At 47.8% G+C, this 22,884-nt stretch overlaps 10 protein-coding genes across 10 annotated transcripts; 2 read left to right on the top strand and 8 right to left on the bottom strand.

The window, feature by feature from the left end:
- Nucleotides 1–943: 943 nt before the first annotated feature.
- ONS95_004607 (uncharacterized protein) lies at nt 944–3,947 on the bottom strand. The gene is made up of 4 exons (XM_058497973.1): nt 2,535–3,947; nt 2,094–2,480; nt 1,851–2,041; nt 944–1,799 (listed from the first exon to the last, which is right to left on the bottom strand). The coding sequence occupies exons 1-4, from the start codon at nt 2,625–2,627 to the stop codon at nt 1,037–1,039; spliced, it is 1,434 nt and encodes a 477-aa protein (XP_058352704.1). The 5' UTR covers nt 2,628–3,947; the 3' UTR covers nt 944–1,036.
- A 122-nt stretch (nt 3,948–4,069) lies between these two features.
- ONS95_004606 (uncharacterized protein) lies at nt 4,070–5,970 on the top strand (the record flags this gene model as incomplete). The annotated part of the gene is made up of 3 exons (XM_058497972.1): nt 4,070–4,129; nt 4,666–5,121; nt 5,401–5,970. 3 exons carry the CDS (start codon nt 4,070–4,072, stop codon nt 5,968–5,970), a joined length of 1,086 nt encoding a protein of 361 aa, XP_058352703.1.
- Nucleotides 5,971–6,169: 199 nt separating this feature from the next.
- ONS95_004605 (uncharacterized protein) lies at nt 6,170–7,505 on the bottom strand (the record flags this gene model as incomplete). The annotated part of the gene is made up of 4 exons (XM_058497971.1): nt 6,170–6,836; nt 6,884–6,956; nt 7,018–7,201; nt 7,332–7,505. 4 exons carry the CDS (start codon nt 7,503–7,505, stop codon nt 6,170–6,172), a joined length of 1,098 nt encoding a protein of 365 aa, XP_058352702.1.
- A 1,836-nt stretch (nt 7,506–9,341) lies between these two features.
- ONS95_004604 (uncharacterized protein) lies at nt 9,342–9,746 on the bottom strand (the record flags this gene model as incomplete). The annotated part of the gene is made up of 1 exon (XM_058497970.1): nt 9,342–9,746. One exon carries the CDS (start codon nt 9,744–9,746, stop codon nt 9,342–9,344), a length of 405 nt encoding a protein of 134 aa, XP_058352701.1.
- Nucleotides 9,747–10,060: 314 nt separating this feature from the next.
- Nucleotides 10,061–10,857, bottom strand: ONS95_004603 (uncharacterized protein). Its single transcript, XM_058497969.1, has one exon. The coding sequence runs from the start codon at nt 10,636–10,638 to the stop codon at nt 10,180–10,182; it is 459 nt and encodes a 152-aa protein (XP_058352700.1). The 5' UTR covers nt 10,639–10,857; the 3' UTR covers nt 10,061–10,179.
- ONS95_004602 (uncharacterized protein) lies at nt 10,858–12,904 on the bottom strand. The gene has a single exon (XM_058497968.1). The coding sequence runs from the start codon at nt 12,836–12,838 to the stop codon at nt 11,126–11,128; it is 1,713 nt and encodes a 570-aa protein (XP_058352699.1). The 5' UTR covers nt 12,839–12,904; the 3' UTR covers nt 10,858–11,125.
- A 1,596-nt stretch (nt 12,905–14,500) lies between these two features.
- On the bottom strand, nt 14,501–15,309 carry AXE2 (carbohydrate esterase; the record flags this gene model as incomplete). The annotated part of the gene is made up of 3 exons (XM_058497967.1): nt 14,501–14,674; nt 14,724–14,903; nt 14,962–15,309. The coding sequence occupies 3 exons, from the start codon at nt 15,307–15,309 to the stop codon at nt 14,501–14,503; spliced, it is 702 nt and encodes a 233-aa protein (XP_058352698.1).
- Nucleotides 15,310–16,205: 896 nt separating this feature from the next.
- On the bottom strand, nt 16,206–17,461 carry ONS95_004600 (uncharacterized protein). The gene has a single exon (XM_058497966.1). It carries the CDS (start codon nt 17,300–17,302, stop codon nt 16,349–16,351), a length of 954 nt encoding a protein of 317 aa, XP_058352697.1. The 5' UTR covers nt 17,303–17,461; the 3' UTR covers nt 16,206–16,348.
- Nucleotides 17,462–19,424: 1,963 nt separating this feature from the next.
- Nucleotides 19,425–21,013, top strand: ONS95_004599 (uncharacterized protein). The gene is made up of 2 exons (XM_058497965.1): nt 19,425–20,216; nt 20,270–21,013. The coding sequence occupies exons 1-2, from the start codon at nt 19,728–19,730 to the stop codon at nt 20,918–20,920; spliced, it is 1,140 nt and encodes a 379-aa protein (XP_058352696.1). The 5' UTR covers nt 19,425–19,727; the 3' UTR covers nt 20,921–21,013.
- Nucleotides 21,014–21,402: 389 nt separating this feature from the next.
- ONS95_004598 (uncharacterized protein) lies at nt 21,403–22,515 on the bottom strand. The gene has a single exon (XM_058497964.1). It carries the CDS (start codon nt 22,512–22,514, stop codon nt 21,435–21,437), a length of 1,080 nt encoding a protein of 359 aa, XP_058352695.1. The 5' UTR covers nt 22,515; the 3' UTR covers nt 21,403–21,434.
- Nucleotides 22,516–22,884: the final 369 nt, after the last annotated feature.

The raw sequence follows: 22,884 nt of genomic DNA, 5'->3' as shown, positions 1-22,884 counted from the left end.
CGTATTCCAACCAACTTCGTCCACTCTGTAGTAGCTTTCGCATCGGGTAGTTCGAATCTCCGCTCGCATTGTTTTGACGAGTCGCTATGAGGAATTGCCGAAAGACGTCCTGCTATTCCGAGTTGCCTTTGTAAGAGCGAGTACAGAGCGCATACGTACCTAGTAGCAACACGATTACTAGGCCATTGACGGGGCAGAAATCTGCAGATATAGAAGACATGAGGAGTGGGAATAGAAACAGGATTCGTAATGAATCTTGGAAACCGAGTGCGTGAAACACGATCTTGAACAGAGGACTGATAACTGAAGTTGAATTGAAGGACATCCCACCTACCCCTCCCTACCTACATTTGCCTTCTCGCAACTCCTGACAAGAAGCGCATGGTTCGTGAATTAAAATCACCCCGTACTTCGCACTGTACGGCACGAATGATATGGCTCGTGAGCTGCAGACAATGCACTGCATGGAGTGCCGTGGGCGTTGGTATTCACGCAACGCTCTCGTATTCTGAGGTTCGAGCTCCAGTCCAATTTGGTCCTTGTTCGTCGACTGCGGAATAGAAACTGTATTGGGAGGAAGGGTTCTGGCTCTATCGTATATAAATGTATCAAGGCAGTTCGAGATCGTGGGGAAGTCAATGTTGGGTCTGTGGCGATCACTCGTTGTTTTGCTTTTGTTGTTGCATTGCGGAAGAAGCAGCAGCGGGATGAGGAGAGCGAGCTTTTGTGAGGTCAGGCAATGATTAGTCATCAGGGCTTTCATCTTCGTCGAAATCTCGACTCTTCCTTCTTTTTAGCATCTCAATGTTTTTGGCCTGTCAATTCTCGCAGCAGTATATCCTTCGCAATGTTGGTTTCTCCCGTCTATATCCCACAAGAGTAAGGCTCGTTCTTAAAACTTTTGTAGGCAACTCCAGTCTCCCTCACACTCCTGCATTGTTGGTTTCTGGAACGTCGATCATATTTCATTGTCTTCGTATATAAACATTATCAAATACAGATATCTGTCCATCTTTTACTTTTCATCCAAATCTCTCTAATACACCCACTTTCCACCCTTTCTCTGGAAAGTAACATCCCGCTTCTCCACACTTCGCTTAGCACCCTTTGGTGGGAGCGACGCAAAGCTGCGAGCATAAGTAGCAACAGCATGCGCAATACCCTTAGTCATCTGGATCCAAACACCAACATTGAGGTTCTCCAAGGTGTCCTTGGCAGTGTGGTAGTTAGGATCCAAGATCGCACCAGCAGTTCCGCCCCAGATGGCAACGTCCGCAGCAGTCTTGACTTCATCAGCTCCGGAGGTGAGACCACCAGCAGCAATACCAGCATCCAAGAATGGACCGTAATCAGAGCGGCCGTCGAAAGCAGTAGGGGCAGTGGCGATATCGACATCGTTCTTGAAGTAATCTTCCCAGAGCTTCTCAACCTCGGCGGATCCTGGAGCACCGGAGATGCCGAAGGCTGATCCGTCACCGTCGTAGATCTGGTAGATGAAGTTGGGTGAGGCGATCATGTCGAAGTTGAGATAGAGACGGATCTTAGCAGCTTCTTCTTCAGTGAGGCCAGCGACGTAGTGTTCGGCTCCAAGGAGACCCTCCTCCTCTCCAGACCACCATCCGAAGCGGACAGCGTTGTTGACGGAGAATGCGGTAAGCTTGAGGGCCACTTCGAAGATACCGATTGTGCCAGATCCGTTGTCGTTGATTCCTGGTCCAGCCTGGACCGAGTCGGTGTGGGCACCAACCATGATGACATTGTTGTGGTCTCCTCCCTTGGTCTCGGCAATAACATTGTAACTGTTACGAGTCAGGCTGGGAACTCCTTTGACAGCAATTTCGGTTACTTACGTGTTCTCGACTGTGACAATAACATTCAAGAAAGCGGTTCCACCAGAGGAAACCAGTGCAAGTCCGGCCTCTTGTGTAATGCCAACAGTGGGGACGAAGTTACCTGGGCCACCGAGTGTACCATCCAGGTTTCCAGCTACGTTGTTGTAGATGATCGTTCCAATGGCACCAGCTACCTTCGCGAGTTCGGCCTGCAACAGTTAGCAGATATCCTCAATCAAGTCATGCTGGAAGAATACATACCTTCTGAGCGAATGGGCAAGTTCCACGGCTGATCAAAGCGATCTTTCCAGCGAGAGTTGCTGGGTAGTCCGCAGCGTCACAGCCAACGTTTGCGACGTTAACGAGCGCTCCAGATGGATTTCCAGCTGGAGTGCCAGTCATTGGAATGACGGCCAATGGAGCACCATTGGCAGTGCCTGTCGCTTCAGAGGACTCAACATTGAATGGCTGGAAATACACATCGTAGTATCCAGTTGCTACCAGGGTGTCATACAGCCAGTTGACAGTCGAATTGTGTCCTGGTGTTCCAATGTAGCGATTGCGTTCCGCGGTGGCATATGCGAAGTTCTGAAGAGTTCTTCCCTTAGCAAGGAGCTCCGAGCGAAGCAAGACTCTGCGGAGTTTGTTCTATGGCCAATCGATCAGCTTCATTATAACGGTTCAATCATGGAGAAAACCTACCGACTCGACCAAAGGGAGAGCACGAGCTACTGGACCGGCTTCGACAAGAGAAGCTATGGTCGCGAGAACGCTGGCATAAATGGAGAGCTTCATGATTGCGAATTGACTTGACTGAAAGCAGGTACAAAGGAATGAAGTGCAGAAGCAAAAAAGACATCCAAGGGGAGCTTCATACTTATATGAAGCTACTCCCCAGTCTTCCCCTCCAGCCTGCTTTGTCGATCTCAATCCACGATTGCAACCCTGCTGCCATGTCCTATACCTGTCAATTGCCACTTTACGAGCATTCTTTGCTTGGCAGCCGGCTCAACATCCAAATACCTGCCTACTTGGTGTCTAATCCAAAGCCATCAGCGGGACGCGGCATAAGATATGCATACGGAAAGGTCAAAGGTACCATCACGAGCTCGCAGCCTCCTCTTGGCTCATATAGAGCTTACAAGATTGCGAGCTGTCAGTGGTTGAACAGAAGATCCTGTCGCGGAGCCGTAGCTACATACGGAAGTACAGGGCCCAGGGAAAAGAAGCTCCAACCAAGCGAGGATAGGAGTTCAGTGTACCCATACACCCCGCACTCGTACCTGGATCGCCGAGCTCAGGCGAACAGGTACAAGCACTGACAAGATTCGGACACTTCCGCACACTCCTGGGCGGTACCTCTATCCACAAATCAAAACATTGCGCCTCTGCCTGGAGGATAAGCATACACCAAGCAAGACCGACATGACGCGATGTGGTAATTACTTCTCAGAAGCTCGCATCTCTCACTCAACACAGCAGGAGCCAAGGCGATAACGACTTCGCCAAGCCTTATGGCGTCCGGAAGCTTGCATGAAAGTGTGGAGCAAAGTCTTAATGCTGATAAACATTGGTGATACTGTGGGGTTTGCCCAGGTTTGCCCCTCTCGCCAAGGGGCAGAGGACCTGCCAATCCCGGTTTGGTGGCTAGATTAGGGCGGGCCAGCCGAATATCAACATGGGGCCAGCTGCTTAATTGATTTATGATTGAGGCTGGAGGACTGGGATCCTTGATATGGTTGTGCATTGCAGATTGCATATCGAATTATTGGCCCTCCTGATCCATAACTTTGGGGCCTGTTCGCGATGTGACGTGTGATAGGTTGGAGATGCCGCTTGCCCTGTGCAGGTGAGAGCTGGTAAAAAGCATCCACATCCACATCCGAAAATGAACAGGAACCTACTAAACTGGCAGAATCCCATCTTTCATTCCTAGAGCTCAGTATTCAAAGCTCTGGGACACTACGAGCTAAATCAACAAAGAATCTGACAGTTGTTTCGCTGTTTGAATTTTTTACATTGAAGCGGATGCAATCCCTTTGTATCTGCAGCTTTTCTCAAGAATCTATTGGCGTCGCACCCAGCTCGAGCTCCAAGAACAAGTTCATGCTATGAGCCCCATCTTGATCCTGCTATTTTTATTCATTGATCTAGTGAGATTTTTCTTCATCCAACTGAATCTATATGTTTATTTTTTGTTTCTAAATTGTTGTTTGGTAACTCATTCGCTCTCGTCAATGTTCATGTATTCGAAGGTTCCAGGCAACTGGGTGCCTCATGCACGCGCAATGTGCATGGTAAGTCTGTATCAATCATACGCATGAAAGATATCTCGAAACCAAGTTGTCTTGAGATGCATCTCCCCCATAAATGGAAGTTTCAGCCGCAACGATACACAAATATGCGCGCTATATTCACCATGAAGTGCAATTCTTTCAAAATGATATAATCATTTGAAGTCTTTAGGAAGGTTTTCACAATGCAAGATGCCTGATGGACTAGATTGGAGGGCCAAGTGTTACATTTCTTTGTCCTCAACGGACGCATCCGTCGCGGCTTGAGTTAAACTTGCAACATTTTCCCAAGCATTACCTTTTCACACAAATGCGATGCATCCGGCATCAAGTTTCGGTAAAATGCAAAACGGCTTTGTTTGTGAAGTGCTATGTAAAACGATTTTTGGTTGAGACCATATCTGAGTTCCGCCTCCCTTTCTCGACAATCGAACAATAGACAACAATCATCACGATGCCGCCTAGAAAGCCGAACATGTAGGTACATCCACTAAAAGTCTCAAAAGATTACACTAACATCTCCATGACTTCCCAAAAAGCGCTCTCTCCTCACTCATGAAGAAGAATCCCCCGTAGCTGGACCATCGCGGACCGTCTACACTCCAGATCCACCTTCGCCCACAACAGTTCCCTACAAGAAAGCCAAATTGGCTTATAAACCACCCGAACTCGAGCCGATTTCCCAACCTCGCATCAGAAAGGGACCCTACGATTGGACGCCCGATCCTCCCAGCCCGACTGATTTCAAAGCCCCGACGTCAAAAAGCAAGGCGTCCCAATCGCGTACAGACACTGATTCCGAAGTATCCAGTGACAGGAACGTGGAAAATGTCGACGAAAATGATGAAGACCCGGAAGGACAGGAAGAGGGCGAAGGTGCAGAATCCGACGCTCACTCCAACAATTCCGACGACAGCCCACAACTCCCAAATCCAAACACCGCCTCACCTCTAGAATCAGAACCAAACTCCAACACAGACAGCCCTAATTCCTCCGTAAGCTACGACTCATCCGACTTCAGCGACTCCACCACCATCTACCCCAGCCTAACGAAAACACGCTCTGCGGCGCTCCGAGGAAGAACAATTCGACGGTGAAATGTAAACAGAGATTAGCGAATCATAACGGGAAAGCACCGTTCGGGTGCGCGCATCATCCGGATTTCGTGCCGCCTGAAGTTGTGGCTGCGAGGGCGGCAGCAAAGGAGGCGAGTGATGCGAGGAGGGCGGAAAGGGCGAGGAGGAGAGTAGCTAGAAAAGGGAAGGAAAGGGAAGGAAAGGGAGGTGGTGAGGGATGAGGATGAGGATGAGGATGAGGATGAGGATGAGGATGAGGATGAGGATGAGGATGAGGATGAGGATGAGGATGAGGATGAGGATGAGGATGAGGATGAGGATGAGGATGAGGATGAGGATGAGGATGAGGATGAGGATGAGGATGAGGATGAGGATGAGGATGAGGATGAGGATGAGGATGAGGATGAGGATGAGGATGAGGATGAAGAGGTTAGGGGTGATGAGGAGGGTGAGGAGGGTGAGGAGGGTGAGGAGGGTGAGGAGGGCGATGAGGGTGATGAGGGCGATGAGGGTGAAAAGGGGGAGGGATATGAGTATAAAAATCCGTACGAGGAGGGTGATGAGGGTGGTGAGGGTGAGGGAGACGAGTATAGGAATCTATACGAGAGAATATTTGGACAGAGTGTGACGGGGGATGCGCAGGCAGCGGAAGAAGGATACGAAGCAGGAATGGAAGGGGAAGATCAACGACAGGAACAAAGGGCTGGAGGCGAGGCGTATGACGTGGAAGATGAACATGAGGAAGAGAAAGAGGATGTCGATGAATAGATTACGCAGCCGTCTGATGGCCGTAGACGGTTTGCGAGGATTCGATGATTGGTAAGCGAGGGGTTTGTTTTGCTCGATTTCGATGTCACAGGCTTAGCGGGGACAAGAACGGGAACAGACGATTGGCGGACAAGACGAGAACCAAGAACGATAACTCAGAGTTGTATTTCCCTCGAGACAAATTTCTCACACGAATCCATCACAGCTTTCCATATCCCCCATTGCTCAGCCCCGTATTCGCCTGATTTTTATAAATAACCCCCGACTTCCCCAGAGACTGCACGGTCTTGACCGCAAAAGCATCAACCTCGTCCCTTGGCGACGCTCCCGCATTAGCAAGAACATACTTATACGCATCTGCCGCCGATCTCGACGCCATAGCAGCAGAATCGCGCGCCCAGGGTGCAGTCAGGACTTTCGCGCTTCCCACTTTATTCTCCAGCGCTCCATTGAACACACCATCTTTATTCGTATCCGCATAGTTTCCTTTGGCATACACACTCTGCCCGGCATTGACTTGGTAGTAGTAATTACTGGCTGAAGTCGTGCTCGGTCCTGCGATGAAATAGTTGTTGATGATGTCGTGGTTGAAGACTTCGCCTGTGTTGGCGACAGTGTAGGCTGCTTGGTAGTTGTAGACTACGTTGTTGATGTACTGGGAGTTGGCCTTCGACAGGGGTTGGCGGCTGTGGCCGCTTACCCAGAGATTGCCGTAGTACGTGGCTTGGTTGCCTTCGATGTGGGCGCCGAATTGTTGACCGATGGGGAAGGCGATGATAGAGTTGGAGATGGTGATGTTGGTTATGCCGACGCCGTCGATGGAATCCCATTGTCCGTATGCGACTGAACAGTGGTCGAGGATGACGCTGGGGAATTGTCAATAATGAGACTCTCAAGTTATGATTTCACTTACTTCTTAGCTCCTCCCATATTGAATGCACTCTTGCCGTTGTCTTTATCCAAGGTCCCTTGCCTCATTCGAAGATCTGTTCATTTCTGTTAGACAATTTTTCTGTGCTTTGGTTGGCCGAGATGGAGCTCGCTTACTTCGGATTATGATATTGCTCTTGCCACTTGCCGATACCTCTCCAGCCATAATACCAATGCCGGGTGCAGGAGCAGTCTGTCCATTAATAGTGATGGATGAGGATAGCGACACAGCAGACTTGAGAACAATGTATCCGCTAACATCGAAAACGATGTTGCGATTTGACTTGCTCACGGCATCTCGCTACTCAGGATGTCAGCTTCATGCCCACCACAATTCAATACGTTCGTTCAAATGTACTAAAAGGGGATGAAACAAATTATAGTCTCCAGAATGGTCTGCCTTTTTAGATTCAAAAACGATCTGTACTTACGAACGATCCAGCTCCGGAATCCGCAAGCGTCGTGACACGATATCTCGTCCCACTATTTCCACCCGTCGCAATAGCACCAAATCCCACAGCGCCAGGAAACGCATTCTGTGCATCCACAGCAATACCAATGAGGGAGCCTCCCAAGGCTAAAGCGGAAAATATATTGAGCATCATAATGACCAGAATATATGTGCAGATGAACGACACCGACGATCAAGCAATGAGGCCAAGGTGCCAATAAATGGAGGATTGCCACATATCTTATACGAGATACAAATTTAGTTTCTTCCGTCAAGAATACCCATTACAAACTTTCGCTATAGGTTTGTCCGTTGTTTATACGCAGATTAATAAACCCATGTCAATTTCCCTCCAATAGGCTTGGCGTGCTGCAGTCCAACCTTGCCGATTGTGGGGTTCCCTTGAAATCAAGGGATCGGGAGGAGGGGCAATGATCTATCCCCGGGTTTTCCTTCTGGAGATGAGAATCGCCTTTTGTTAAGTATTATCATAATAGCCTACAGACTTTGAAGTCATCGAGATCTCTTCACTGATCTATCCTGAGATTTTACTGACCAGGCAGGAACTGTATGGTCCGGGAAATCCCAGCCGTCGAAAGTGCTGGTCCCGAACTCGGACTTTGTCGCTGGGCGAGGACCCGAAACCTTGTTGCACCACAATGGATGCACACGATTACAAACTTTACCATTTGTAAAGTAACTATTATCAGAGACTACTACTATTATTAGGCAGAGCTCAACCCTCAGCCTCGGTATCATCTACAACTCTACCGGAAATAGATTCGCTTTCGCTGTACGGAGGTATGTCGTCGTTGCATTCCCCCATCCCACCCCATCCCTGTCAAGTGGCTATGGCTCTCAAACACTTCCTCGCTTACGATGCCCTATAGGGTCTTATTTTCAGACAACGACTATATTCTATGCGTATTTTATCTGATTTTTCAGTAGTATTAAAACATAGATAAAATTCAGACAATGCATGCAGTAATTTTATCAAAGCAATGCAGACAGATTAGCGTATTGGGGGTAGGCAGGGGAGCTTGGGTAGCTTAGACTTTCTGTGTTTCATGTAGAACACGAACTTAAATAGAGACCCTTTACTACTTATAATACTTTGTACTCCTTCGGAACGCTTAGAAATGAGAAGAGGAGAGAGACCTCACCTTAGAGACCTTAGAGGGAGATAAAAATAGAGAAAAGGAACGATTTCTAAGGGAAAACGCTTAGAATTACAGCTAAAGTCTGGATATTAGCTCAAGTCAGGGAATACTTCAAAGATCAGAGAAATCCAATGAAAATCAGAGAATCTAGAATGGGAAAATGTAGATAATAAATTAAAATACAGACAGAAAATACATTAAAAACGCCTGATTACAGACAGTACCTGCAAAAAGTGCGTGTCTGCACTGAAACCCCCATAGGGATGATGACTAGTCTCTCTGGGAGGAAAACGTGAAAGAGTGCCGTTCCTGTCGTCTAGGATAATAACACCCCGGCCGTGCCAGTGTCGTCACTTTTGAATGTAGAGAGAAAGTTTCAGACAATAAAACAATGACGATATCCGAGTATTCCAGCCCCTCGACAAACACACGGCCAATGTACCACGCAACTCCTACTCTCCTGTACGTCCCATCATCCATCTTTCTTAACGCCAGACCAGCACCGTTTTGTCGTCCATGCTCTCTGAATACAAGAACAGCGACGAAAATATCATTCTCGTCTTCGATCTTGATCAAAAGTCCGGTCCCAAAAATTCCAGATATCCTCTTTGGCTCCATCGACCTTTGCGATATCGGAAGTCCTACAGAGCTTGTCCTCCCCCACACCTAGCGGCTCTCTTATAGATCTCGCTTGTAAAATTTTGAGTTTGGCTCGAATCGTGATGTACCCCGAAGCAAGCTTGCCTTTAGTAATGTTGCTGCCCGAAGGAACGACATTAATCTCAAGGATCTCGACGACGCTATTTCCAAATATGCCTAACTCGTGGTGATTAGAAAACGGGAAAGGTGGCTGAAGCCCACGACCACGATGGCGGCGCCACGTACCGAGCACCAAAGTCGTCAGAAGTGTTGATGATACTTTTAATTGACGAGCTCCGCTGCCACAACAGCTCCCCCAACATGTTTTCAGCCCATAAGCCAGCAGAATACGTCTCTTTGAACCAGCCTTGCATCCTATCTGCCATTCCGGCTATCACTGGCAGCTTGTCTGTTTGGTCTGTCAATTTCCGAACCGAGTGTTCGGCTACTAGACGATGCCATAATTTATACCAATTCTGGCTATTGTCTAGGCTTTTGACAGAGACCATGCATGTACGCTCTTGATCGTTATCGAAAAGTCGGAACTGCCGTACATCGGTCGTGAGGAGGTGTCTATTGGAAATTTCTGGAGGCATGGTGAGTAAGTAGTGATGTGCTGTTCCGGTCTCGTAGCGTCTGGTGTGGTATCTGCATTCGAAGATGACGAGCTCGGCTGTAAAATGATGGCACGATGGGATAGTTCGCGCTCTTGGAGTGTCCAGCCGCGCGTGAAGAACGGTGTCTTGAAGAATTTGGGAATCCAAGATTCGTCGGTGGAGACTTTCTTCGGATCCGGCAGTATGGATCGCGTTCTAAGATGCCGTGATACACGAGAAGTCTAGAAGAAACCCTCTTGACATGTATGCGTCACTCCTGCAGCGATAGTGAGGTAGGCACAAGAGTATATCTTGGCCATGTTTTCCAGCTCGTACTGCCAATCTGGTCTGCTATCTTGTATGATGCACAACGCATCGATCCAGATGAATGGAAACGAAAGAGATCTCGTGACTTCGACTACATCTCTTAGTGTTATGGGAGTTTCTCGAGCACAATTGCATTCTGGTGGGCCTCAAGGGTTGCGAGGACGGTTTTGCCCTCATCTTGCATTGGCAGGCCCCAGCAGTAATTCAGTGCAACGTATCTCCGATCTCTCGTTTCCAAATCTTTGGTTTTGATAAGTCGTATAAATGGAAAGGAACTTACGTCCACCAGACGAGTTGGGAAAAACTCATCTTCCCAGGGCTCATTGCAGGACTTGTGGTTCTTGGCGCAGTAGTTAAGCCATGAGAGTTGTCGGCGGGCTTCGTGGGAAGGGTTTCGTGAAAGGTCTGCCTCAGAAGAGGATCTTGAGATGGCCTTGATGATGGAAGACATTGTTTTTGCTACAAGGCATGTGTAAATGCTCAGTTTGATCGTTTTGTGGAGTGTTTGATGGCGATGACATGACTGTGAAGCCCTGCCAAATGAAGCTATCGTGGCCGAGTCCATGAATACTCATGAGCAGATAAGATTAAATGACGGAGGAATATCATTTGTATGAGGCAAATAGATGGATCCCTAAATCCACCTTCGTGTACAGAGAATTAGGCATGTAGGTAGCACCAAAAGCCGCACGATTCAGCCTCACCTTGGCAGCATTTGAGCCAGAGATGGAGAGGATTATCGAGTCGAGGAAACGCAATTGAATTTTGTTAACGCAACATTGTTTGTGCTCTAATTGCTTGCGAAGACTGAAGCGAGGAACAAGGAAACATTTCGTCAAGAAGCTAATCAGCTGACCGACAAACAAGTCACGTGTGTAACTTCAACCGGATCTTTGATACGTAATAAAGTCCATTGAGAGGGAATCATCTAAGAAGAAACTCAAAAGCAATGCTCAGCAAAATAATCTGATATCAAGAAATAGTCAACGCTCCAACATATCCCGTCTTCCCTCTAAATTCTACCGTCTCCCATCCCCACTGACGCCATCAAACTAAGCATACCTCGGCGGCCCATCCGGATCCTGCTTCGAACCCTCCCCTCCCATATTCACATCACCATCTCTCTTGGGTGATCTTGGTGGCGGCCCAGGGAATCCCGAATCCGTCCTCTGCACACTATGTCCAGGTGGCGGACCGGGCGGAGCAGCGAATCCTGAATCTGTTCTTGTTGGAGGATGCTGGCCGAGAGGTTCTGGAAATGTGCTTGTATTTGGGTGTGTATTGGTGTTTGCGAATGAGTTTGGGTTTTGGTTACCTGTTGTGTGGGGTGTGGCGTCGTAGAGGGTTGGGTCGTAGGTTGGGAAACCGTCTTTGTCGACGCCAGGGGTGTGTGATGTGGATGTGGATGGTTGGTTGGGGGCGGCGGCGAAGGTGGATTGTCCGGTTGGGGTTTGGGGGTTTTGAGCGTTTGGTTGGTAGGAGGCTTGGTGTTGTGTGTTGTAGTTGGAGGGGTCGTTGTAGATTTGAGACTGGTTGGGGTATTGAGATGCGAAGGCTGCATTATCACTGTGGCTTTGTCCTGGGTAGGTTTGATTTCCGTAGGTTTGATTTCCATACCCGGTCTTCTCGTCGTGTGATACCACTCCAGCTGCACCAACGTGAGCGGGGTCGTAATTAGGTGGAGGCGCGAAATTGTTCTTCTGATCTTGTGTCGGCTCGCTCATTTTCTCGACTTCCAGGTCGGACGGAGGAGGAACGTGAGAAGCTTGATCCAAAACCACTGGATCAACATCGGTTCTGCCTTCCGCTTGCTTGACGACCTCGGCCAACATTCTCGTCTCCCTGGGAACATTTTTGACCTGTCCGGCCAGGATATTCGAAATTGGTAATCTCTCCCCATAGAACTTGGCATTTTCATCGTTTCGCTCCACGATGATCGTTCCATCGATTTGAAGACCACCGTACAGACCACGACTCTTCACGTAGCTGAAGATTGGCTTCTTGCTGTTCTTCACCAGCTCCGCTTCAAGGACTCCTCCGGCTCCGAGTGGGCCCGCAACGACAGAAAGTTCTCCTCCGAGAGAAACACGCATTGTCTTGAAAGCTTCCAGTGCCTTACGGTTGTTGATGACGATGACACAATCGTAGATATCGATACCGGCCATGAATCCAACACCAAGGGTATGGATCAGGATTCCTGATGGAGGACCCCAGTTCCCGTCTTCCTTGCGCGCAATCAGAACACCGGAACCGCCGGCTCCACTGACCCAAAGGCCGGTTCGCATGACTGTGAAGATGGCGAGACCGACGCAGTTCTGGATGACTTTCTGTGGGATCTTGACAAGTACCTTGGGCTTGTTCTTCGGTCCTGGAGACGTGGGCTTTTTGTCGGAGCTAGTGTTTGTGTAGCCCGGAGTTGGAGGCCCTGTTGGTGTACCGCTTGCTGGGACAGCACCTGTCCTTGCAGGGCCAGGTGCTGCTGGGCCTGCCACTGCTGGATTATCTGTGACGGGCTCATCTTTGTAGAATCCATCCTCTGTTCTTGTTAGAGACTTCCTGATCGGAAGTGGGGAGTACTCACTACAGAAGGATTTCAGGATACGTGCTGCCTTGTCGGATTCTGGACCCAGTCCTTGTGGCCAGAATGCTTCGGATCCGATCTTGTTTGTGAGTTTGTTCACTGGAGCGCCCAATTTCTCGAAAGCTGCCCATCCTTTGTCAAAGGCAGCTTTGCTGCTATGCTTGGTCTTCTCCCAGACTGGCATGTTGATGGATGTGGTGGGTGATAGTGAGGGGAGAGGAGAAGACTTGGTGGGGTAGGGTTGAAGATGAGTTTGTGGAAAATAGAACTTCGAGCTATCGATGAAGGATAGTTGGATATATATTCATTCGAGATGTTCGTCCCTCGCATGGACTCGTTCACCTGTGGCTCAGCTCGGCTGTCAGGATGACGAGGCAAACACGTTGATACCAAGCGAGGGGGCCAATGATGTCACTGCGGGATGCTGACTAACGAGCAGCAGAACCGAACCAAGCAGGGAAGTTGACAGGAACAACTGTAAACTTTCTTGCTGCGAATAACCCCGCCACATTTGGACCAATTTAACCTTGTTTTTGCCGCGCTGGCAGTTTTCACATGAAAGAGACTTGAGTTTAGGTGTGGATATAGTTGTTGGTAGATCGCTTGCTTCGCCACGTATTGCTTCGCAGGGTCGTCGCTAAGCCCCCTTTAATTAGCCGAGGTGGTCCCATTGGAGGTGACTTAGAGTGGCATGGATACGCTGATTGACATTGAGGTCTGAGAACGAGCGTTGTTTGTTCATTCTAATGGTTCTCTAAGTGCCATTACTCTGAAGTATATCTTCAAATCCCGCCTGTTCGGATCATCATTAGAGTTCAAATGCTGCGGTCTCGCGAAAGTTAATTACCTGGCTGATGATTTGAGTCTGGGTGCTTTCAGGCAACAATTGGGCTGAAGAGTCAAGGAGTAAAATAAACGCGGCAATGATTCTGAAGGGAACAGAAGTTTCGTATAGATTGCTCATCGGGCAGGCTTGTTACGACCGTACAGGAAGAGTAGAGGAATGTGGGAAGAGGGCTACTTATCAAAGAGCAGGCGAGAAGCTGCGTTGAACCACTGAACACGACTACTTTATGCTTGAGTACAACATTTGAAAGTCCAAGAAAGGGCTTGTATGAACCGCACAGATTCATGTCACTACTGTTCCATATATCGTCAGGAGCTTACGGCTCAAATTTAGAGGATTGATACACAGACGGCCCCCCCCCCCACACGCCCCCCCCCTTGTCAAACGAATCAAAAGCTTCAGAATCTCTAGCAATTGCGAAGGTACAATAACTCGAACAGCAAAAAAATCACATATCTCCCACGCTCCGGTTAGCAAACCCCCAGAGGGGACCCCGTGCTATACCTACGCTCTAACCCTAACTAACCTACTAACCCTAACTAACCCTAACTAACCCTAACCTGTGGAAATATACTTATAAGTAGTATAAGTGTGAATGTGCTAAGTAGTATGATAGTAGTCCTCTATTGGTTGCAAGGGGGGGGCGTGTGGGGGGGGGCCGTCTGTGTATCATTACTCCAAATTTAAAATCACATCCGTGAAAATTCAGCATTGAACAGGGGGCAGTGTTTTCAGGCAAATTACCCCACATCTACAAAACGCGGGGTACTTAACCGAAGCCGCAAGGGGACAGCCTCAAAACCCACCCGTACCACATGGCTATTCGGCTAAAAGAAACGTTATGTGAGGATTCTGATACTTTTCCCTTTGTCAAGATCACGGTGAATGGGACAACGATTTATTGCTCAAATTGAGGTCCTGTTTTTTTTTTTTTGGATCTGAAGGTACCGGGATATGTACAAATTGTCGATGCAGCAACTCCTAGAATTTTGACCCTCCTCATGTAGTCAACTTGCTCTTGATAAAAGTAAGAGCAGCTTGTCCATACTTATTTCCATACTGCTGGTGCGCATTGGCGTCGTTTCCATTGCAGCAATACGGATCTGCAGCATCACAGTACGACTTCACTGAGGCTGCGACTGGGCAGGTGAAGCCAGCTGGGCGAGGAGCGAACTATTGACATTTAGTAAGGGGACCTTGATCACTGAGAGGAATTGCATACTCCTTTTGCTGTGCAAGTACCAACGTTGTAGGGGAGGCCAGATATGTAGCGTGGATCGCCCATGAAGATTGCTGCCTTGATCATCTGGATAGCTGATTCTTGGATGGGTGTCTTGGTGTCTGAAAGCCCGATGTTGGTATCTCCACCGCCGCAGAAAGCATTGTCCATGATTTGACCGCCCTTGAAGATATTAATACTGATACATATGGCCCATTGTTTCCTGACTGTGGGTACCTACCTGCGAATATCCAACTAGCACCAGTTGAGTGGTAGGGCACTTGGTGTTATATGCATTTACTGTCTTCGCGACGTTCCCAGTCCCTTCGAAAGCCGATGCAGCATAGCTCTTTCCACCGCAGTTTGACTGTCCACCACATGCAGGGTAGACGATGGCTTCAGCTGTTGAGCCGGGGAAGGCGCTGAGAACCAAGTTGACGACTGTGCCAGCTGTACCGTATCCAGCTGGAGCGGTGGTTTCTCTGGCACCAAAGATGTGGATCTTAGGACAGCTTTGTCTCTCCTCGACTTGCATTGGAGAAGCAAAAGCGTGTGCGGCAAAGAGAAGGGTAACGGTTGTGAGTAACATTGTGACGAAAAAGGCTGTGGTCTTTGGGACTTTAGAGAACAAGCGGAGGTGATGGTAAAGTAAAATCGAATATCCTCGAAACGAGAGAGAGGATTAAGCTTCTTATAGTTGTTTACCCTCTAGGTATGCGAAGAGCATAGGATTCATACCATAAAGCGTCACTTGACTGATGCTCCACAATAAAGGAGGGAAAGTAAAGTCTGTTCACCATCACCCCAGAAGGTGATTTGACTGAAACCGCGAAGACATTAGCCAAGTGCCGTAAATTTAAAGAACATTAACCGGGCAACACTTATCAGTTCCAGCCGAATGTAGTGGAGATCCGTCATGCTCAATGTTCTTGTCGCTTAGCTGAATTGGTGAGACTTGGCTGAGGGGTTTTTGCCACTTGTTTGAACCGGGCGACAGTATTCACTATATCCGCGACCACGAGATCATTATGTCTGAGGCCCGTGTGATGTTGTATCGAACAAGATGAGTATTTTGCATCAAAGCCTTGCTGTCGAGCAGAGGGAGTATCCTAAGTGAACCAGGGGTACACACAACAATGGACAGATGCCAACAGGAAGCTCTCAAGAGATCACCTGCGAAAAATAGCATTCATTAGAATTCGAGGTAATATATGAAAACTAGATATCGGCTGGTCGCTTAGCAGGTGTTGAAGAATGTACTATGGAAAGAAAAGCTGGGCTGAGCAAGGGAGTAAGCAGCAAGACGCTTGAAGTAATAGTAGAAATGGAGCAGATGCACCTCGTAAGAATTATTGTTTTTTAATGCACAGATTTCACAAGGAATAGAGCACCTGTGCATATGTAGCATTCACGTGATCACGTTCCGGACTTCATCAGCGAGAAGAATTTTCGGGAAGGATAAGGAAAATCGATTAACCGATTCATGGGGTTGACTGCCGTTCCTTGATAACTTTGACACCAACTGAAATTCCGAAATGGTCGCTAACCCAACCATTTATCTTCGTGTGGACTAATCCCCTCCCGCCATGCCAGCCCTTTGCTCGCATTCTCGCAATCATATGTTCTGACTATTGTTCCTTTAGTGGCTTCTTTACACCCTTTCGCTGTACGAAAAGCGTTTCCTTGAACTCTCTCTCCCACACACCTATCTCTGTTTTCAACCCAATGCCAAGTCGCCCTAGCCTTCCAGTTACATCTTGGGGTTCATCAAGTGCGACGATTTCGAGGGACCCGGTATATAGGAACTTGTCCATCCGTTTTCGATTCTTAGACCTTTTCGATTGGTATCCCCACGTATTTCCTCTTGCACGGCCATAGGTCAAGTCTTTTTTGAATGGCTTCAGAACCGGTATTACAGGTGCAGGGACATCTTCCCAGACATCTTGCAGGTTAACATCAATCGCTCTGTGGAAATCATGTTCCGGCCGGTCGATTGCGTTCATATCCCCACCTACAAGTCCCGCCACGACCTTGGATTTCATGGTGGGTTCCCCTTTCAGCAAAGTTGAAATCAAGCCTAGCTGACCGGGGCGGTAGGCCTTTCCCTCCCAGAGTGATTCTAGATGTGTCGTACAAAGGCGAAGACATTCTTTCGACTTGGTCCGTTTTCCAGCACTGGATACAGAGATGTCAACCAAGAGTGCATCCCTTCCCATCTCAGTCACAAAGGGGACACGGAAGCAATTCTCTACTTTCAGGTTTCTCGAGATCATGAAGAGAGTAAAATACGGGGCAGCTCTCCAGTCGAGGCGCTTAACGATGAAAGAATCTCCCGGAATATCCGTGTAAAGAGACTCAGGAGCCTCAGTGTTTGAGAGGACGAAATTTTGCTGCACCCAGGAGTTCTCCAGGATAATTTGAAGCGATTCTCGGCGCACTTCTTGAAGCATCACAACGAATGGATGTTTGACTTCTCCAAACAGCTCTTGAAGATGTTCCAGTGCTGAAGTTGCCCGAGCCTCAATCCCCGCACTAGAGAAATCGATGTTCCACGACACGACTTTCAGCACACTACCCCTCATTAAGTTTTGTCCGTTGTTGCTCTCGATTGTAGTCCATGTCGATGATCCTGGGTTATAGAATTGTGGTCGAAGGAACTGTGGCGCAAGCGGTTTTTGTAAAGCCAAGCTGGGCTGTGGACGAGCTTTTGTTTCCAGATGTCCAAACTACATGTCCAGTTCCGCTGATGTTAAGTGACAGACTGAACTAATGCAGCAAGATTGAGTTTTGAGTGAGAAATAACTTCGTTTTGGCCATTGCCGGCATCGAATGCGCAACATCGTAAGTCCAGAGTCGTGGTGGTGTATGTCGTGGGACTTTTGCAAGGCTTTGGATTGAACAGAAGTGCCTGAATGTTGAGATCACCGGGGTCACTTTGCATGCAAAGGTTGGGGGTACAATTTTTGGTGTTAAATCGAGATATTTTCTATCTTCTACATAAAGCCTCTGCTTATATGAATGCGTTCTGAAATGAGCTAATGTCGTTTAGGGCTGGCCGACCATGTTATGTGTCGCATGCTCACGTGATTGGTGAATGTCAGGTGGATTCATCACGACACCAACGCTCTTTCTGACATGAAAGTTATTGAATGAGGGGAATATAATTGTTTTAAAACAGCTTCTCACGTGAATGACCTTCTTGGTGGCAGGAAGGTTTTCCTCAACACGCAGCCAGGTGAAGTGTCCCTAGTCACTGTTTGATTTCAACGGTACGCCTTCATAGGCTACAACTAAGCGAAACAGTGAATTAGACTTCGAGATCTAGGATGCGTCAAGGTAAGTACAGAGGCAACACTCGCTGGCTGCCATAGAGTTCGACTAGCAACTTTAACGTCTTCATATCCTCTGAGTGGCGAGCCCAAATTGGGCTTAAGCTTCGAAATGATTGGTCCTCTGCGGTGCATTAAGTTTCAGCCCTTGAACCATAACACTCACCACCAACTGGTTCATCCAATTTTTGAGCGTAGCAGACGCACTACACTGATTACTACGCTGAATCTTTCAAGAGTCATTATCTAACGATTTGCTAGCCGCTAACAAGTGACAACATTACAATACAAGCCCTTGCCCTGTAGAACAAAGATGAGGACTGTAAAATACGGCAGGGCGGTTATTGGCAAGTTCACAGGCAGGATCAAACCTAAATACGAACAAGCGGGGAAGTGGTCCAGCCAAGAGGTGATGAAGTTTCCTCCCGCAGGTGGCCGGGGGAACAGTTCAAGCTCTCCACACCTCCTTGTTCCTCAGTATCTGTCATGTACAGAGTAGTCTTATCCTTCTGTCGGCCGGCCTGTGTGTCTTTTCCTACGTCGTACTTCTGGGGCTACGGGACTATTATAACTGAAGCCCGTGTGATGTTGTATCACATAAGATAAATGTTTGTGCATCAATCACTTGCTTTAGTGCAGATATGATCACTTGGATTATCAAAATAGTACTGCCAAGGGGCAAAAAAATAGAAGGAATATTTTGTACTATTAGCTGTGCAATTTAACTTGCAGACTTATGTAAGATAAAATAAGCTACTGATTGATCGCCTCAAATAATTGATTTTGAACCTAAAAGTATTACTGCTACGTACCAGCGGACATCACTTCTATCGCGGACAACGAGACTAGCAACAACGGCGACCACGATAATAATTTAGTATGAGGGCTTATTCAATTGCAGTTGAAAGCGCTGGCTCGGTTGACTTCAAAAAAGACGTGGGTAGATGGGATTCATATCTCACAGTAGCACTTGTGATACGTCAATCTCTTATCACCTTTTACCGTGATCTGCTGCAAGAAATGGGGCAGTGGAGCGTCGTCAAGATCTTATCGCGAGGTCGCTGACATGCCAACCACTTCCTTTGCACGTTACTCGTTCTGCCCGCAACATATATTTGTATTAATTTCCTTGCTCATGAGGAGAATAAACTAGACTGTAGCTACAGCTACGACTCCCATTAGATTCTCCCTTCATTTCACGATACAAACCACGAACCATATTTGAGCTTTGGATCCGTTGCCACTGTTTTCATTCGCTAGGGCGGCCTTGGCAGCGCCATAGGTCCACCTTAGAGATGTATGCGCTTTAGTTCCAAACCAATTCATAAATACATGCGCCTTGACGTCATGAATTTCGTAATTTAAAGCCTTCATTCATCTTTATGTAAAACCTCAAATACAGCCTTTTCCCAATCACTACACTAATATTTTGGGTGGCGAAAACGGCATTTACGACATTTAGCCCCGGATTCTGGAGATAGATGATGTCCGCAAGCGAATTTTGGTGTTCCGAAGCAACAGGTAAAATGCGGACTTGGGAAGCACCAGAATGTCCGTAAAGAGATACAAGAAACATATAAGTGCTTGATTTTCTGTAAGATACCTGTATCGTTAACTCACTTTGATCACTTCGATTATTCTTTCTCGTCACTGAATATCAATTGCATTGTGCACGAATATGGTTGTGGACATAGCTATTGTCGGATGTGGACCCTCAGGTCTCGCTCTTGCGGGTATATTCGAGCGCAGCGGCTTCTCCTATGTCGTCTACGAGCGCAGTGCGCATGATGTTCCCCCTCGTGGCGGCTGTCTCGATCTCCACCCCGGAACGGGCCAACTTGCCATGGAAGAAGCTGGCTGCTATGAGAAATTCAAGGAGTTTGGAAGGGTAGGTGATTATACTGTGCATCAGGTGTGGAGTCCTCAGGGAGAGAAAGTGTTTAAGTGGGGAGTTGGGGAGGATCAGCCTGAGTTGGATAGGGAGCAGATTAAGCAGGCATTATTGACGACCATTGAGAAGGGGAGGATTGAGTGGCGGAAGAAGGTGACTTCGAGTGAAAGAAATGAAAAAGGCCAGATACTGTTAAAGTTTGAGGATGGGACAACAGCGAAGGGATTTAAGCTGGTCATTGGTGCGGATGGACTACGTAGCAAGATTCGTCACTTGGTCAGCATATTTATTTGTCACGAATCTGGCGCAGTGTGCTGAGTTCCTTCTAGGTCACACCGGCAAAACCAAAATACTCTGGATTTACATTCTGGACTGGCGAGATGCATACCACAAATCCATTCTACCCCACTCTGGAAGAGATGGCAAAGTTTGGACCCATGGCAGTCTTCGGCCGCTCAGTCATGATTTGGATTCAACGCCAAGGAGATGGCCACTACCGCCTCGATCTCGGAATTCCTTGCCCCGAAGAGTTTGACAAGATCAAAGGAATCGATCTTGCTGATGCTGAAGCGGTCAAGCGATTCGCTCTAGCCGAATTTAATAATGGTCATTCCGAGAACCTCAAAGCGATTATCAGGGCAATCGAAGGCCCGTTCCATGCTTGGCCATTATATTATATGCCACCCGATGCAATCAATTGGGAAGCATCGTCAGATGTTACGTTGATAGGTGACGCTGCGCATGTTACTACCCCGTTCGTTGGAGAGGGTGTCAACATGGCCATGAAAGACTCCGTCGTTCTAGCACGCAAGCTAAAGGAGTTCGGAGCAACCCTGAGGGCAGTGGAAGAGTATGAGAAAGAAATGTTCCCAAGGTCGAGAGAAGTCATTGAGATGAGTCTTGCTAGCGGAAAACTTTGTTTTGAGTGGGATGCTCCGAGAGATGGGTTGGACAGAGGACGAAGAGTAGAATGGGATTGACGCGTTGCATGGCTGGTCATAAAGAATAGTCACCAATTAGTCCGTTGAAGGGGATGTATACTACTGGTCATCACCCTAGTGTTTCCGCAAAGCTGAATACAATTTTCACAGTGTCATGTTAAATCTTCTCATGTGTCGCTCATTGTAATTTAACAATTAATTGCTAAGGAGAGAAGAGCCTGTGGCTATTGGGCTACTCTTTTATAAGTCTGATTACGTATGCTACGTAAATACAGTTTATGCCATGGGAAGTTGAGCCGTGGTGGCTCTGCTGGAGAGGTTGATCAAAAGTGTTAATATATATTAGCGCCTTATCTTTCTCAGTTGCTTCGCTAGGCATCAGTTGAGATAATGTATGAATCTTACGCTCCATACAACCATATATTGATATGGGGAGTAAATCTGAAGCGCGAAGTCTTCACGAGAGTCAATTGAGTGTATTCTATATTTTCAGTTATGATTCTATCCTTGACTTTTTCCCCCAGACGGTTTGTCGCTGTGCTGGATGCATTCGTCATCCCATCTGTGACAAGACAAGTAGGCCTTTTAGGCGTTCATCAGTCTCGTACTCCTTCAGCGCGCTCTCTTTCCACTCCGACCAGCCTTCTACCACCCCAAACGCTTGTAATATTGCATTTGCTGACGGCAAGGCATATTTCCATTCTGGCTCAAAGGCCAAGCCCCAAAAATATCTCCTCACTTTCTCATCAGTCATATTACTGGCCAGATCAGATGAGCCTCTTCCTTGTAGAATCTCCGCCAGTACAAGGTCGTTGGGACTTAGTGAGACTGTTCCATTGCACAAGGAGTTCATATCTGCTGTAACAAGCGAAGGTCCAAAAGCTTCCTTTCGTGGTACAACACGTGCCATTTGCCAGTCAATAATACCAGTGATGTTCAGTTGCTCGTCAACAAGTATGTGGTCGCCTTTGTCGTCGACATGCTTCAAGTAGAATCTCTCTGGCATTTGGGTTTCCTCTTGCGACGTCAACTGGGTTGCACTATCTTTCAAAAATCGGTACACCAGATAAGCATCAATAGGATATTCGGTATATAGTTGACCATCCACGATGAGCTCCAGGTACTGCTCAGCAAAAGCTGTATAATAGGCGGTAGATGTAGCAAACGGACCGGTGGGGGTGAGGACGAGAAACCTGTCGCTTGCAACGGCCGATACCTGAATTGCAGAGGATTGCAAGCACAGTGAACCAGCCTTAGGAAAAGGGTGTTTTTCTAACTCGATCAGAATATCCGCAAGACCACTCCAGACCTTTGCCTTTTCGCTCTCAGTGGCTTTGCCGCCGGAAATGCCTTGACCTGTCCACGGTGTCCCTGGTAGTTCTTCCATGAGGATGAAACTGACTCCAGTACCATGGTCTGTTCCAGTGCCATGTATACCGTAGCTGAATGCTCGAGGTGTCGGTACTGCGGTAGTTTCAAGAAACTTCAAGGTTGCGTATTCGCTGAGTACAAGGTACTCAACTAGTGAAGCTGGAAGACCAACAGCGAAGCTGGCAACACGTGGAACCCGAAGTAACCATGAGGGAGATCCGTCGTAGAAACGAATCTGAGCGTGGTAATTGGCGCTTCCCATAATAGCACCGGGGCCAATCGTGGAAGAATGTTCGATAGTGCAACTACGGCCACCATTTAGACTTGAAGCATGTTTGCAGACTGCTGCGTCGTTGATCCGAGAGCGAAGACGTTCAATTTCAGCGGCAGTCTGCAATACGTAGGTTGCATCATCCAAGACCTGTGTTTTCAAGAACAATTAGTATCGGATTTAGATAAGATATGACATGAAAATGAGGTGAGGACAAAGAACATACAACTCACCTTGCTGCACTTGTGATAAGCTGGTGACATGTGAACTAGACACAGGTAATTGTTGCATACGTCGCATCCACCAATCGCTCTGACACTGGGCCGTTCACATTCCGGCACTGAGCAGGAAAAGAACCTCG

The sequence above is a fragment of the Cadophora gregata genome, assembly GCF_030347475.1.
Source record: "Cadophora gregata isolate MNR1 chromosome Unknown scaffold_14, whole genome shotgun sequence".
In the NCBI taxonomy this organism is placed as follows: Eukaryota; Fungi; Ascomycota; class Leotiomycetes; order Helotiales; family Ploettnerulaceae; genus Cadophora; species Cadophora gregata.
The sequence above is the reverse complement of the archived record's forward strand: the minus strand, read 5'-3'. Positions and strand labels throughout refer to the sequence as shown.

Bases quoted from the DNA above. Each gene is read 5' to 3' on its own strand.
- ONS95_004607 (XM_058497973.1), bottom strand. From the start codon at position 2,627: ATGAAGCTCTCCATTTATGCCAGCGTTCTCGCGACCATAGCTTCTCTT. The intron at 2,042-2,093 runs GTATGTATTCTT...TAACTGTTGCAG, and splicing joins CTTGCCCATTCGCTCAGAAG to GCCGAACTCGCGAAGGTAGC. The intron at 1,800-1,850 runs GTAAGTAACCGA...GACTCGTAACAG, and splicing joins ATTGTCACAGTCGAGAACAC to TTACAATGTTATTGCCGAGA.
- ONS95_004603 (XM_058497969.1), bottom strand. From the start codon at position 10,638: ATGGACTCGGCCACGATAGCTTCATTTGGCAGGGCTTCACAGTCATGT.
- ONS95_004602 (XM_058497968.1), bottom strand. From the start codon at position 12,838: ATGCCAGTCTGGGAGAAGACCAAGCATAGCAGCAAAGCTGCCTTTGAC.
- ONS95_004600 (XM_058497966.1), bottom strand. From the start codon at position 17,302: ATGAGGGGTAGTGTGCTGAAAGTCGTGTCGTGGAACATCGATTTCTCT.
- ONS95_004599 (XM_058497965.1), top strand. From the start codon at position 19,728: ATGGTTGTGGACATAGCTATTGTCGGATGTGGACCCTCAGGTCTCGCT. The intron at 20,217-20,269 runs GTCAGCATATTT...AGTTCCTTCTAG, and splicing joins GTAGCAAGATTCGTCACTTG to GTCACACCGGCAAAACCAAA.
- ONS95_004598 (XM_058497964.1), bottom strand. From the start codon at position 22,514: ATGGGAAGCGCCAATTACCACGCTCAGATTCGTTTCTACGACGGATCT.